A 13,294-nucleotide genomic window follows, 5' to 3' on the forward strand; every position below is an offset into this window, starting at 1 on the left:
TTCTGAAGCTGACGCACAAGAAAGCCCACAAACAGTCAAGCAGTCCAAGAACATGGATTACTGGAACCATGTCCTGTGGTCTGATGAGATCAAGATAAACTTGTTTGGCTCAGGTGGTGTCCAGCATGTGTGGTGGCGCCCTGGTGAGGAGTACCAAGAAAACTGTCTCTTGCTTACAGTCAGGCATGGCGGTGGTAGCATCATGGTCTGGAGCTGCATGAGTGCTGCCGGCACTGGGGAGCTGCGGTTCATTGAGGGAAACACTGAGGGCAACCTGTGCAACTCTGGTGAATTTCATGCCCAGGAGGGTTAAGGTAGTGCTAGATAATTATGTTGAGATATTGAGTTTGAGCATAATTTGGAGTGTGAGGTGGACTTGTGTTGCCAGCTATTTAGACATTAATGGCTGTGCATGGAGGTATTTTCAGAGGACAGTAAATCTATACTGCTATACAAGCTGTACACTGACTATATATACATTATAATGCATTAAAATGTGCAGACATGATCACCAGCCCTGGTCCTGGAGATTCCAACCACAATCTTCCACACCCTGCTCCAGGTAATGAACTTCTTTAGAAGTGTTTGACTATCTGGATCAGATGCGTTAGTGTTAGGTAAGGGGGAGGCAGATTTTTTTGATGCAGGTTAGAACATTCTGCATCAAGGGCATGGGAGACTATTAACGTCCACCAGTTTGATATTTTGTCTGAGAGTAGATCACACCAGTTTCTTTCGTTTGCATGTACTCCAGCATTCTTTGACAGACTAAACGTTCCATGTAATAATCTTTCCAAATGGAGTTCAAATGTGTGTGTGCAGTTTGTGTGTAGATTAGTTGGTAACATTCTTTTTGTATAACCTACAAAAAACAGATGTTTATGAGTTTTTAGTAAAAGCAATAGTTATATAGAACCATCTGAACGCATAAACGGTCCTATTCCATTGGAATACCTGTTGTACATGGTTCCTTAAAGAACCAGGTGTGTTTTTAGACAATGAGCCACATTTTCGCTTAGCGTGTATAATTAGGTGTAACCTACTCTACTGTATACAGTTGTTAACTAACAATGGATCAGAATGACTGTACAAAGTGAACAGTTAAATAACGGCAAAACAACAAAAAATTGTGGTATGTGAAACGTTCAAAGAACTGTTAATTGCATATCACTAGCACTTGTTTAAATTATCATATTGAAAAATTTCAATTATTAGCCCATGGCTACACTAAACCTTCTGTGACACCTTCCGACATACTATGTGTACACATATGCAGTGTTAGCAAAAGGCTGGTGCTCATCAGTGCACTTAAGGCTGCATCTCTGCAGACGGTATGACAGTAAATTGTATTTTTTCCACTTTGAAAATTATCATCAATTTATTTGTTAAGGTCATCACTTTCTGTATGCATGCAAAGAGAAGAAACACACAGGACTCAGTGTCTGGTTTAAAAACCTTCTCTCAGTAACTCTATTTCTGTATTAATGTACAACCGTTGAAAATTACAGCATTTGTTTTTCAACTTTTTTCTTTTTTTAAATGATCTAACTATCAACAGCCATTTTCCAGAAAAAAAACAACTCAATGTGAGAAGAAAGAAAGACAGACAAAGAAAAAAGAGTGATTATTAGGGGAAAGGGGGCAGGAGGAAGAGAGGCAGTTAGACTGTTTTAGAGGAGTGTTTTAATTGTGTATGTGTGTGTTTGTGTGCATGTCTGTATTTTCAGCTGGTAGGAGGGTGTAAGAATGGGACATGTGCCAGAAATACAATCGTGCTATTCTGAACCTCTCGCAGCTGAGACGGCAATAGAGAAAAAGAAAGCAAGCCATAAGTGAGGAGGAGATAAACCAGAAAGATGGACACAGAAGAGAATACATAATAGCAGATGGCAGTAAGGGTGTAACAAGGAGGTGATGGTGATAAGAAGAGAGTGAGAAACAGCACTGAGCAGAAACAAAAAGAGAAGAGGTGAGGGCATCTTTGGAGAGAGGGAGGGAAGTATGAGAGGAGAAAAGAGAAACTGCTGCTGGTGGGTCGGACGGATGTTCAGGTGTCGTGGAAGTCCTTCAGCAGTGTGCGCCTCCTCTGCTCCGCAATGTGCATCTGATTCTCCAAATCCTGAGACAGAGAGTTACGTTAATTTATCATGCAAGCAGACAGGATGAAGCAACACAAGCACAGATGAGAAGTGAGCAAAACATGAAGCAATGGGAGCTTAACTTGTGAGACATCACTGCACAAATGGTTGTCGTGGGCGAAAACTTGTGTACTGACAACTGATTACTCATAGTACATACTCAGCACTAAGCGTACCAAACACTTTTGTGTTGTGATGTGCATAACCAAGTGTGAGATATGCACTGTAGGGGAGGAAATATGAATGCAGTACTGTGCACAAGTCTAAACCAGCCTTGTTTGATTCCAGTCAAAATGGCCATTAGGTTACTTATTTTTCCAGCATTTGAGAGAGAGAGAAAAAAAAAACAAACTAAATAATTTTTGTGTTTAGTGTGTCCAAACTTTGCCTTTAGTATAGCCTTCATTTTCTAAGAGGCTTGCTTTTACTTTTTCAAAGAAATCTAGAGGAATAGTTTTCTACACCTCTGAAGTTCAGTCCAAGTGGGTTGCATTTTCAAACACATTCAATTAGCTTGTTTACACCTTGCATCCACTTGGACTGAACTTCAGAGGTGTAGAAAACTCCAGTTACTCTTTGTATGGTCATTTCATGATCACCCAATAGACATGGTCTAAAAATACACATTAACTTCCATTAAAAGTTCTCCTGTAAAGTTAACATTTTGGAGATGATGTGTTTTAGTGCTCCGACACACATTTCAGTTCAGAAAGAGCTGAAATAAATCTCAATAGCTGAATCAGGTAATCCAACAGAACCACTTAAAATCTACAAACGAAGACATTACGGACAACTTATGTGTACTCATTTTTCAAAATATTTCTTTATATTATTGCAGTAAGTAAAGGTGAACTGCACTGTAAGTATAAGCTTTCACCATTGTCCAGAGTGTGTGTGAAAGAGTGAGACAAGGAAAAAGCAGGTGAAACAGAAAGAAATACTGCATCCACTGTGTAAAATAATGAGTCTCACCCCTCTGTCGGTGGCATTGAGATCTCCCTCTCCTCTTTCATAGCTGTCTGCCCTCTCCACCTTCCACGACAGGTTCTCAATCTCTGCTTCTAACTGGGCCTGCTGGTATTCAAACTGCGCGCACACGCACACACACGCGAATGATGACCCAAATATCGTAACATGAATACTCCATAAAATCAACACCATCAATATGACTAAACTGTGGTGCATTAGATAAATTCACACTCACCAGTTTTTTGCGAGGTCCAGACTCCATATAGTAGGCGTAGGGGTATGTATACTGCAGTGTGTAGCGACACTACATAGAGAAGATCACAAACAGGGTAAATGTAATGTATGCAAGTTTGTTTTTTTTGTGTGTCTGTGTGACAGCATCTAAAACAAAAACACAATCATTTTTGACTAAACATGGGCCAGCAGAGCGCCATTATTAGATTTCACACATATTCAAAAGATTTTTCCAGATTCAGAATTGATTAAAGATTATCAAGTCAAAAATCTGTAGAATTGCTAAGATAAACATTTTAAAAAGATGGTTCTTCAAGGGTTCTTTAGTAAAGGCAATGGTTCCATATAGAACCGATTAATTCTTAAATGGCTCTTTGCACAGTGAAATTGTTTTTCAGATTGATGGAGAATGTGTTGTATTTGGTTCTATAAAGAACCTTATAACCATTTAAGCATGAAATGTGAATGAGTGTATTAATATTTAATATTTTCCATTGGAATCAGGAGCCATTTAAAATAACTGAGTGCAGTAAGTTCTGATGTCTAAACACCAAGGTAAAAAAACAAAACAAAACAAAAAAAAAAGTTCTGCATGCTTAATATACACTGCTCAAAAAAATAAAGGGAACACTCAAATAACACATCCTAGATCTGAATGAATGAATGAAATATTCTCATTGAATACTTTGTTCTGTACAAAGTTGAATGTGCTGACAACAAAATCACACAAAAAAATCATCAATGGAAATCAAATTTATTAACCAATGGAGGCCTGGATTTGGAGTCATACACAAAATTAAAAGTGGAAAAACACAATTCAGGCTGATCCAACTTTGATGTAATATCCTTAAAACAAGTCAAAATGAGGCTCAGTATTGTGTGTGGCCTCCACGTGCCTGTATGACCTCCCTACAATGCCTGGACATGCTCCTGATGAGGTGGCGGATGGTCTCCTGAGGGATCTCCTCCCAGACCTGGACTAAAGCATCCGCCAACTCCTGGACAGTCTGTGGTGCAACGTGGCGTTGGTGGATGGAGCGAGACATGATGTCCCAGATGTGCTCAATCGGATTCAGGTCTGGGGAATGGGCGGGCCGGTCCATAGCTTCAATGCCTTCAACTTGCAGGAACTGCTGACACACTCCAGCCACATGAGGTCTAGCATTGTCCTGCATTAGGAGGAACCCAGGGCCAACCGTACCAGCATATGGTCTCACAAGGGGTCTGAGGATCTCATCTCAGTACCTAATGGCAGTCAGGCTACCTCTGGCGAGCACATGGAGGGCTGTGCGGCCCTCCAAAGAAATGCCACCCCACACCATTACTGACCCACTGCCAAAACGGTCATGCTGAAGGATGTTGCAGGCAGCAGATCGCTCTCCACGGCGTCTCCAGACTCTGTCACATCTGTCACATGTGCTCAGTGTGAACCTGCTTTCATCTGTGAAGAGCACAGGGCGGCAATGGCGAATTTGCCAATCCTGGTGTTCTCTGGCAAATGCCAAGCATCCTGCACGGTGTTGGGCTGGAAGCACAACACCCATCTGTGGGTGTCGGGCCCTCATATCATCCTCATGGAGTCGGTTTCTAACCGTTTGTGCAGACACATGCACATTTGTGGCCTGCACAAAGGCGGAGGTAGTGGTCCTGCTGCTGGGTTGTTGCCCTCATATGGCCTCCTCCACGTCTCCTGGTGTACTGGCCTGTCTCCTGGTACCGCCTCCAGCCTCTGGACACTACGCTGACACAGTAAACCTTCTTGCCACAGCTCGCATTGATGTGCCATCCTGGATGAGCTGCACTACCTGAGCCACTTGTGTGGGTTGTAGAGTCCGTCTCATGCTACCACGAGTGTGAAAGCACCACCAACATTCAAAAGTGACCAAAACATCAGCCAGAAAGCAGAAAGGTACTGAGAAGTGGTCTGTGGTCCCCACCTGCAGAACCACTCCTTTATTGATTGTGTCTTGCTAATTGCCAATAATTTCCACCTCTTGTCTATTCCATTTGCACAACAGCATGTGAAATTGATTGTTAATCAGTGTTGCTTCCTAAGTGGACGGTTTGATTTCACAGAAGTTTGATTTACTTGGAGTTAGATTGTGTTGTTTAAGTGTTCCCTTTATTTTTTTGAGCAGTGTATATAAACTATAGCATTAATATGTACTAGCATCAACCATGACCAAGTTAACAACGAAAGGGAAAAAAACCCATGCAATACATGTGTGGATGAAATCTTAATTACTTATTTGAGAAACGTGATCTGACAGACAGTTTTATCATTGTGCATGTTTACCTTGGCCAGTAGCTTGGCAGCATTCTGCATGTACTGCCAGTCGATCCAGGTGCCCAGGTTATTCATCACCCTCTCTTGAATCTTCTCCTGGATGCGCTGGTACGTTTGAGCCTCCAGCTGCAAACTCTTATTGTGGTTCTCCCACTGATTACACACACACACACAGGACCAATCAACACTACAAAACAGTAACAGTAATGACTTTGTAATGTAAATGTTTGAGAAAATTAAGTATTCTGCTCTGTTTGAGAATGTGGTGGCATTACTAGCAGCTAAGATTTCCCTTTAAGGTAATTTAAGACAGTTCAGTCTTCTACTGCATTATGTGAGTTAGGGCAAGGTTTGACTGCATGTATGCAAGTACAAGTCCCAAAGAAGAAGCAGACATATGATACTGTGCAGCCTTAGGTACCCAAATAACCATTTATCTTAGTAATAAATGTGTTTGTGCTTGCCATAACATATATCATTAGAATAGATGCAAATAAAAAGAAATACAGTAAAAAATGAACTGGTTCTTGTTGTAAAAAAGTAGCACATGATACATGTGGCCAATTTGTTCAATTCCATAATCAGCAGATTTGATTTAACGAATGACTGATTAGTCAAAGCACAGGAAACTATCTAATACAGACTATCCTTGAGAACAGGATTAGAAAATGTTAATATGTAGATGTATGTAAAATCACTCCTTAATCTCTACTTTTCCTCAGGTGCCAAAATCCTTTGCACAAAGAGGTGAATATGCATGAATCAGTGTCTTCCTCGATTGTGTGTGTGTGTGTGTGTGTGTGTGTCTCACCCTCTCAAAGTAGAAGAGGTATTTTTTCAGGGCCTCTCTAGCCTGTGCCTGTTGGCTCTGGTTGACGATGTCAGGATTCTCTTTGTAGCGACTGCACTCATAGTACTCACTACCATGAGTCTTCCAGTCTCCCAAACACATCCAGCAGAAATCTATACACACGGGCGCACACACACACACACACACACACACACACACACACACACACACACACACACACACACACACACACACACTTATGTTTTATCCAAAGCCAAAGCACCTACTGATTGTGTATATCAGGCCTGTTTAAATTTGATTAAGTGATCTTGTATGCACAGCAGCAGGGCTGTCTTACCGTGTTTACACTTTGAGCATTGCTGCAGAAAGAGGGGGAAAAAACATGAAAAGATAAACCACTTCACAAAAACACACTTTAATTCAGTGACAGAAATGTAAATTGTAATGAGACACAGTTCAATACTCAAATGTTGTCAACAGAACCACAAGTAAACAATTTCAACAAAATCAATGTTTATTTGAAATATGACTAATAAATAGCTAATAAGCAGTAATTATCCTCATTAAATGTGCCCCATTTACTGCCATTAAGTTTTAAAATTTTTTTTATTAGTTATATTACTGTTTTATTTGAACTAATCCAAAGGATCCCAATCTTAGTCCTGAGAACTAATGCGTTTTCTAACACATCTAAACTCCATTCTATCAGTTAATGTGACACTCAAAGTAATAAATTAATTCATTTAAAATTGATAGTAATCATCGCTACATCTTATGTAAACATGTTTACATGCACCCCAAGTAGTCTCCAGAGAAAGATCTTCTGCTGTAAATTCTACAAAAACCCCTTTCTGACGATCTAATTTGAACGCACACACTACAACACTAGCTTTAGGTTCGATTTCTGGGGGCAGACTGTTTAGATTTTTTCCCCCCTGTTAAGGTATGAATGCAGAAGAGAGGCTGATGGCTAACATTACTGCTGGGAAGCCAAGTCTGTTACTGCAGCTATATAAATGTAGCAACTTCAAATCATTGCATTTGATCTAATGGATTATTCAAATTACAAAAATGACTTTTTCAGACGAGGAGGATGACAAACTAAAAAGGTACCTGACTATCCAGATACTTCTCTCTGGTAATGAATTGGTGCCATATAAACACAATCACTTTTCTTTACAATTATGTTTGACAACCAATGTTAGATCTACACTACTGCTAGCTTGGTTGCATTCATAAGCCTATAGATAAGTGGCTAGGCCAACAGTCAGGATTAGTTGAGCACCTCAGGGATTCCTAATGGTTCTATGACATATTTGCAAAATGCATGCTGGGAACTGTAGTGAGGAAACATACACAAAAAATAAATTAATTCATTTAAAATTGATAGTAATCATCGCTACATCTTATGTAAACATGTTTACCTGCACCCCAAGTAGTCTCCAGAGAAAGATCTTCTGCTGTAAATTCTACAAAAACCCCTTTCTGACGATCTAATTTGAACGCACACACTACAACACTAGCTTTAGGTTCGATTTCTGGGGGCAGACTGTTTAGATTTTTTCCCCCCTGTTAAGGTATGAATGCAGAAGAGAGGCTGATGGCTAACATTACTGCTGGGAAGCCAAGTCTGTTACTGCAGCTATATAAATGTAGCAACTTCAAATCATTGCATTTGATCTAATGGATTATTCAAATTACAAAAATGACTTTTTCAGACGAGGAGGATGACAAACTAAAAAGGTACCTGACTATCCAGATACTTCTCTCTGGTAATGAATTGGTGCCATATAAACACAGAATCACTTTTCTTTACAATTATGTTTGACAACCAATGTTAGATCTACACTACTGCTAGCTTGGTTGCATTCATAAGCCTATAGATAAGTGGCTAGGCCAACAGTCAGGATTAGTTGAGCACCTCAGGGATTCCTAATGGTTCTATGACATATTTGCAAAATGCATGCTGGGAACTGTAGTGAGGAAACATACACAAAAAAGTAATGATATAAACAACGGGAATTCTGTTAAAACAACAAAGCTGAGGGATTATAATGTGCTACTTCATAACACAACAAAAAATTCAAACTCTTGTCTTGGGCTTGAACGCCCCTTTAATTTTTCAAGCTCTTCATAAGCTGAGCCAGGTAGAATAGAAGATTACAGAATGTGATGTCCCTAGGACTAAGACTGTGAGCCAATGAACTGTGCTCCACAATTTCACACTCTAGATGTGAAGGCATTCTGCTATGATGGCACTGAAATGCACTAACAGCTATGAAGAAGAGTGCACACTACTCACCATGTGGTTGCAGCCTCCATTTTTCTCAATGCAGATATTGCACTTGGGACACTGCAGGTCAATAAGAGAAGAGAGAAAGCAATCAGCAAAATAAATCAACCATAATGCCTGAAAACATTTGCCACAGATGTGATGCCATGAAACAGAATATGTAAAAACGTATGCATGTGTTCTCACGTCTTTAGTGTGTGCACTGATATAGTTGGCTGTCTCTGAGTCGTCTGCACATTTAGTGAGCCATTTGCGGATGGTAGCGCAATCTGTAGGGGCGTGGTACATCTGTCTGCACTTAAAACTAGAAAGAAAGACACAGGACACAATGAATTGACTTTGATCTTTGCTCAGAAATGGATTAAAATGGGCAAGCATCTCAACAAAACATATCACCAAAGAGTGTATGCTATATAAAATGATTCATTACAATTAGAAAGGACATCATTCTGTATTCAAACAACTGAGCAGGTCCCTTAAATTTCCCATTTCTATTTCACATTCACTTTCAGTAACCTATTTGGACCAAGAGCTAAAAAGTAAAATGGCCCTGCTTGGAATAAAGAATTGGTAAATCTTGATTCAAAACATGTTTACAATAAAATCTATTTAAATTGTGTATGTATATGAGATTTTAGCGATAAATTACTGTCTGCAGTCCTGATATGTAGGTTAACACAGTTTTTCCCTTAAAATACGGGACAAATTACTTTGCAGTTTTTTCTTGTTTTCTGAAAATCCAAACTTGATTAATATTAAAGATATGAAACACAAGGGTTATAAAATTTTTTTAAATGTTGGTCGCGTAGGCAGTGCCACAAAGTTGCCTGACAATACATTTAAGAGATTTCTGTGAAACACAAAACAATTCTACGTCAATTTCCTTATTGTACTGCAAGTTCTTTGTTAAGAGGATTCTGTCAACGATGGGTTTAATGTGTTTAAGTTAGTTGCTGTTTTAAGATTGTGTGGTGTACATATAAGAGAGAGTGAACACATGTACCAGAAGACTTCACCGCAGCGACTACACTGAACTCTGCGAGCTCTAGGCTCCTGCACCTTTATGACTATAGGACAGTCTGCACCAGGGCACAACTGCAGCTGGAAATGACTCTGCACACAAAATATTGAGAGAGTGAATTAATGACAAAAAGTATTAATGTTCAGATTTTTAGGTAGATTAAATTAGATTGTGGTATCACACATCTGTTACACAGGCAGACACACAGGCAGACACACAGACACACCTCCACATAGTCCCTGAAGAGGTAGCGTCTGTATTTTTCCTTCAGTTCCTCACTGGGAAGCAATGGCAGGACAAAATCCTCTGGCATCCTGAGAGAACAGTCCTGCGCCATGCATGAGATCCCTATACACAAAACGCATACATTTTACACACATATTTAATGCTTAAAGGGCCCGTAATATGAAAACACTACTAAAACACTATCAATCACACTACAGTGATAAGTAGTGTTTTAGCCTTGATTCATTTTTTAATTAGGCACAATAAAGATCAGCCAATTAGAACAGGGTAATTTACATAATTATCAGTTTTAAAGGCACAGAAACAAACACAGCCAGGTTAATTTAAAGGAATAAAGAAAAGGTTATTTAAAAATAAACTATAATTATTTATATAAACTGTAACATGTAAGGTCATGTAAAAATAAACTATAACTATTTTTGGTACATAAAACCACAAAAAAAAAGTCACAAGTGGACCTGAGGAGGATAAAATACAAGTAAAATGTAGCCCTTCGGCTAGTGCTGCAAAAACTTAGCGGATTCATTGCTATGAAGTAACAAAAATGAAAGGTCACATTTCACACACAAGCATAAACCACAGCAATAAGATCCCCAGCCCAAGTTCTCATACATACACCCAGTACTCTTAAGTACACTCTTAAGTTCACACTCATGCTCAGACTCTATACTACCAACATATATTTATTCAAGCATGTGTATACGTGAGCATGTGCATTTACACGCACCCACTCCTACGCCATCTTTGACCAGCACGGTACAGTGCTGCTCCCAGCAGGATTTGCAGAAGGAGTGCTGACACGGTAGAGAGAGCAAGGCGTCTCTCCGAACAAACTGCAGACACACACCACACTGCAATGACGTCCCAGCCTACAAGTTAAAGACACAATAAAGAAGAATGAACCAGCTGATAGTCCACACTTACAAAGACAGCATGGTATTAAACAAAATTGCATATACAGTATGGATGTCTATGGACAAAATAGCAATAATATTGCTATGTACTGAGAATGCAGTAGACCTCCAGATATATTAAAGTATATTGGCACTGCTGATGTGACGTGGTTAAAGACCGGCATGCAAAATTCAAACCGCAATTTAGAGATGCACTGATACGACTGTGTACGACTTAATCATGCAATACTTTTATACACTATACATGTATACCACGTGTACCACCTGGACAGGAATAACAGATAAATACAACAATGTAGAGTTACAAATGCAGTAAACCCAAACAATGCAGAGATTTAATCACAGCATTGCAGAAATGTTGGACTCTTCCCCGTAAAATATAAAAACATCATTGATTACTGGTTTGAAATGTTAACCAATCTAAACACCTGTCTGATGTAAATATTCTTTTAAACAAATATCTGCTGACATGGCTATGATTCCTATATCACCATGCACCCCTACCACATTTAAGATATAATAAATGTAATTCATCCAAACACCCACAGAAACTAATTTGCATTATCTGAATTTTGGTCAGGATTCTTACACCACAATAAGAATTTAAAAACTAAATGTAAGTTTACAGCAAGAAACATATCCTCCATTCAAGGCATTCATAAACATTCCATTTTTAAGAGATTTAGTTTCCAGTGTACTGATACAACGAATACAAACATGTACATACATACAACTTAAATGGCAAGACAATACAAGCAGAAGCTTGTATTTCTAAGCAGAAGTATATTGTACACATATCAGTACTCACAGTGAGAGATCGACAGGTGCTCATAGGCTGAACCTGGGCTTCACAAAGCAACTGAGAAGAGTTGGACTTATACCTGCATGCATGCACACACAATGGAAAAAATGAAAACTGTTCTTCCCAAATGCTTATTAAGTGTGTATGCTTGGAAACTTCAAACATGCTTATGCAATGAGTTTGTGTAAACGTTTGTAGTGTCTTACCTGTCCAGTATTTGTGACACTTGCCAGTGAAAATGTACAAGGACCAGTTTGGCTACAGCTGGTAACACCTAGTGAGTGGGGGAGAAGAGAAAAAGACACTTCTTGAAATATTACTCAAATTCTTTGTACCTAGCTAAGTGAGTTAATTGGATAACCTTGAGCACTAATCTTAAAGTGACTCTGGCAAGGCAACACATATCTGATCATTTGTATTCGATAATCACACACACACACACACACACACACACACACACACACACACACACATACATACATACATACATATATATATATATATATATATATATATATATATATATATATATATATATATATATATATACATACACATACACATTTACACACACACATATATATATATACACACACACATATATATATATATATATATATATATATATATATATATATATATATATATATATATATATGCCCATGCAACCACAAGCATTTATAAGAAGGGGAAAAAACGGACCTACATCTACCTGGATTAGTACTATAGAGAAATACAGTTCTTATTTCTGTACAGCAGCCTTAAAATTCAGGGCCATGTTAACACATACTGGTCAAATATAAAACCCTGCTGATACCAATATGATTCTGACATTATTGTGCATCCCTACAAACCATCTATTCTGTTAGTGTGCCAGCCCATTTGTTTTAACTTGTACAAAAAGAAAACCCACTGTGATGTGGTCAGAGCAAATGGCATCAGTACATTGCTGGATGTTCTTTACTGGGCACATGTGCCATGGTGCCACATATTTAACATTGCTGAAGCTTCTCCAGGTCTAAGCACAGGCCTAAAGCTGAGCTCACTCTAGCACAGCTGTAACATTCCAACCAGTAGTCACATCAACAACACATTCATAAGTCAGGTCATATCAAAATGTGCACAGACACTCATGCACTCTCATTTCACACAGTGATATCCCTCAGGCACGCACACAAACACACACACCCCCACCTTCAGAGCACTGGCTACATGGTTGACCTCCTCCGTCAGCACTCTCTGGCTCTCTCTGTAGGTCAGACATGTGAACTGGTATTCTTCCGGGTCAAAAGCATCCGCTTCCTGTTGCTCCACATCACTCTCCACTCCTACATAATAATCTGCAATGTCGCCTGGATCTTCCTCCTCTGCTCCCTCATCTTCCTCCTCCTCAAAATCTTCCTCATTACTGTCAGATGCTTGGCTACTCATGTCCACAGACATTACCCTCAGGGCCTACCCACTCTCGCGCTGACCGCCGCTATCCACCAATAAGCGGCCTCTGTGCTGCCGCCGTCGTCTGCCCCAGACTGGACAGTGTATCCCAGGGGCCTTTGCAGTTCTCAGCAGCAGCGAAAGA

The 13,294-nt window shown here is 39.5% G+C and overlaps 1 protein-coding gene across 1 annotated transcript; it reads right to left on the reverse strand.

The window, feature by feature from the left end:
* Positions 1–1,441: 1,441 nt before the first annotated feature.
* arih2 (ariadne homolog 2 (Drosophila)) lies at positions 1,442–13,189 on the reverse strand. The gene is made up of 14 exons (XM_017693437.2): positions 12,910–13,189; positions 11,922–11,989; positions 11,722–11,794; positions 10,727–10,868; positions 9,980–10,101; positions 9,736–9,845; positions 8,919–9,036; positions 8,742–8,792; positions 6,777–6,798; positions 6,440–6,591; positions 5,638–5,781; positions 3,343–3,411; positions 3,111–3,224; positions 1,442–2,119 (listed from the first exon to the last, which is right to left on the reverse strand). Exons 1-14 carry the CDS (start codon positions 13,156–13,158, stop codon positions 2,048–2,050), a joined length of 1,506 nt encoding a protein of 501 aa, XP_017548926.1. The 5' UTR covers positions 13,159–13,189; the 3' UTR covers positions 1,442–2,047.
* Between the last annotated feature and the right edge of the window lie 105 nt (positions 13,190–13,294).

Source organism: Pygocentrus nattereri, chromosome 28 (assembly GCF_015220715.1).
Source record: "Pygocentrus nattereri isolate fPygNat1 chromosome 28, fPygNat1.pri, whole genome shotgun sequence".
Classification (NCBI taxonomy): domain Eukaryota; kingdom Metazoa; phylum Chordata; class Actinopteri; order Characiformes; family Serrasalmidae; genus Pygocentrus; species Pygocentrus nattereri.

Coding starts and splice junctions, on each gene's coding strand:
- arih2 (XM_017693437.2), bottom strand. CDS start 13,158: ATGTCTGTGGACATGAGTAGCCAAGCATCTGACAGTAATGAGGAAGAT. Junction 9,846..9,979: donor TCTTCAGGGACTATGTGGAG/GTGTGTCTGTGT, acceptor TTTTGTGTGCAG/AGTCATTTCCAGCTGCAGTT. Junction 3,412..5,637: donor CTGCCAAGCTACTGGCCAAG/GTAAACATGCAC, acceptor TTCTCTATGTAG/TGTCGCTACACACTGCAGTA.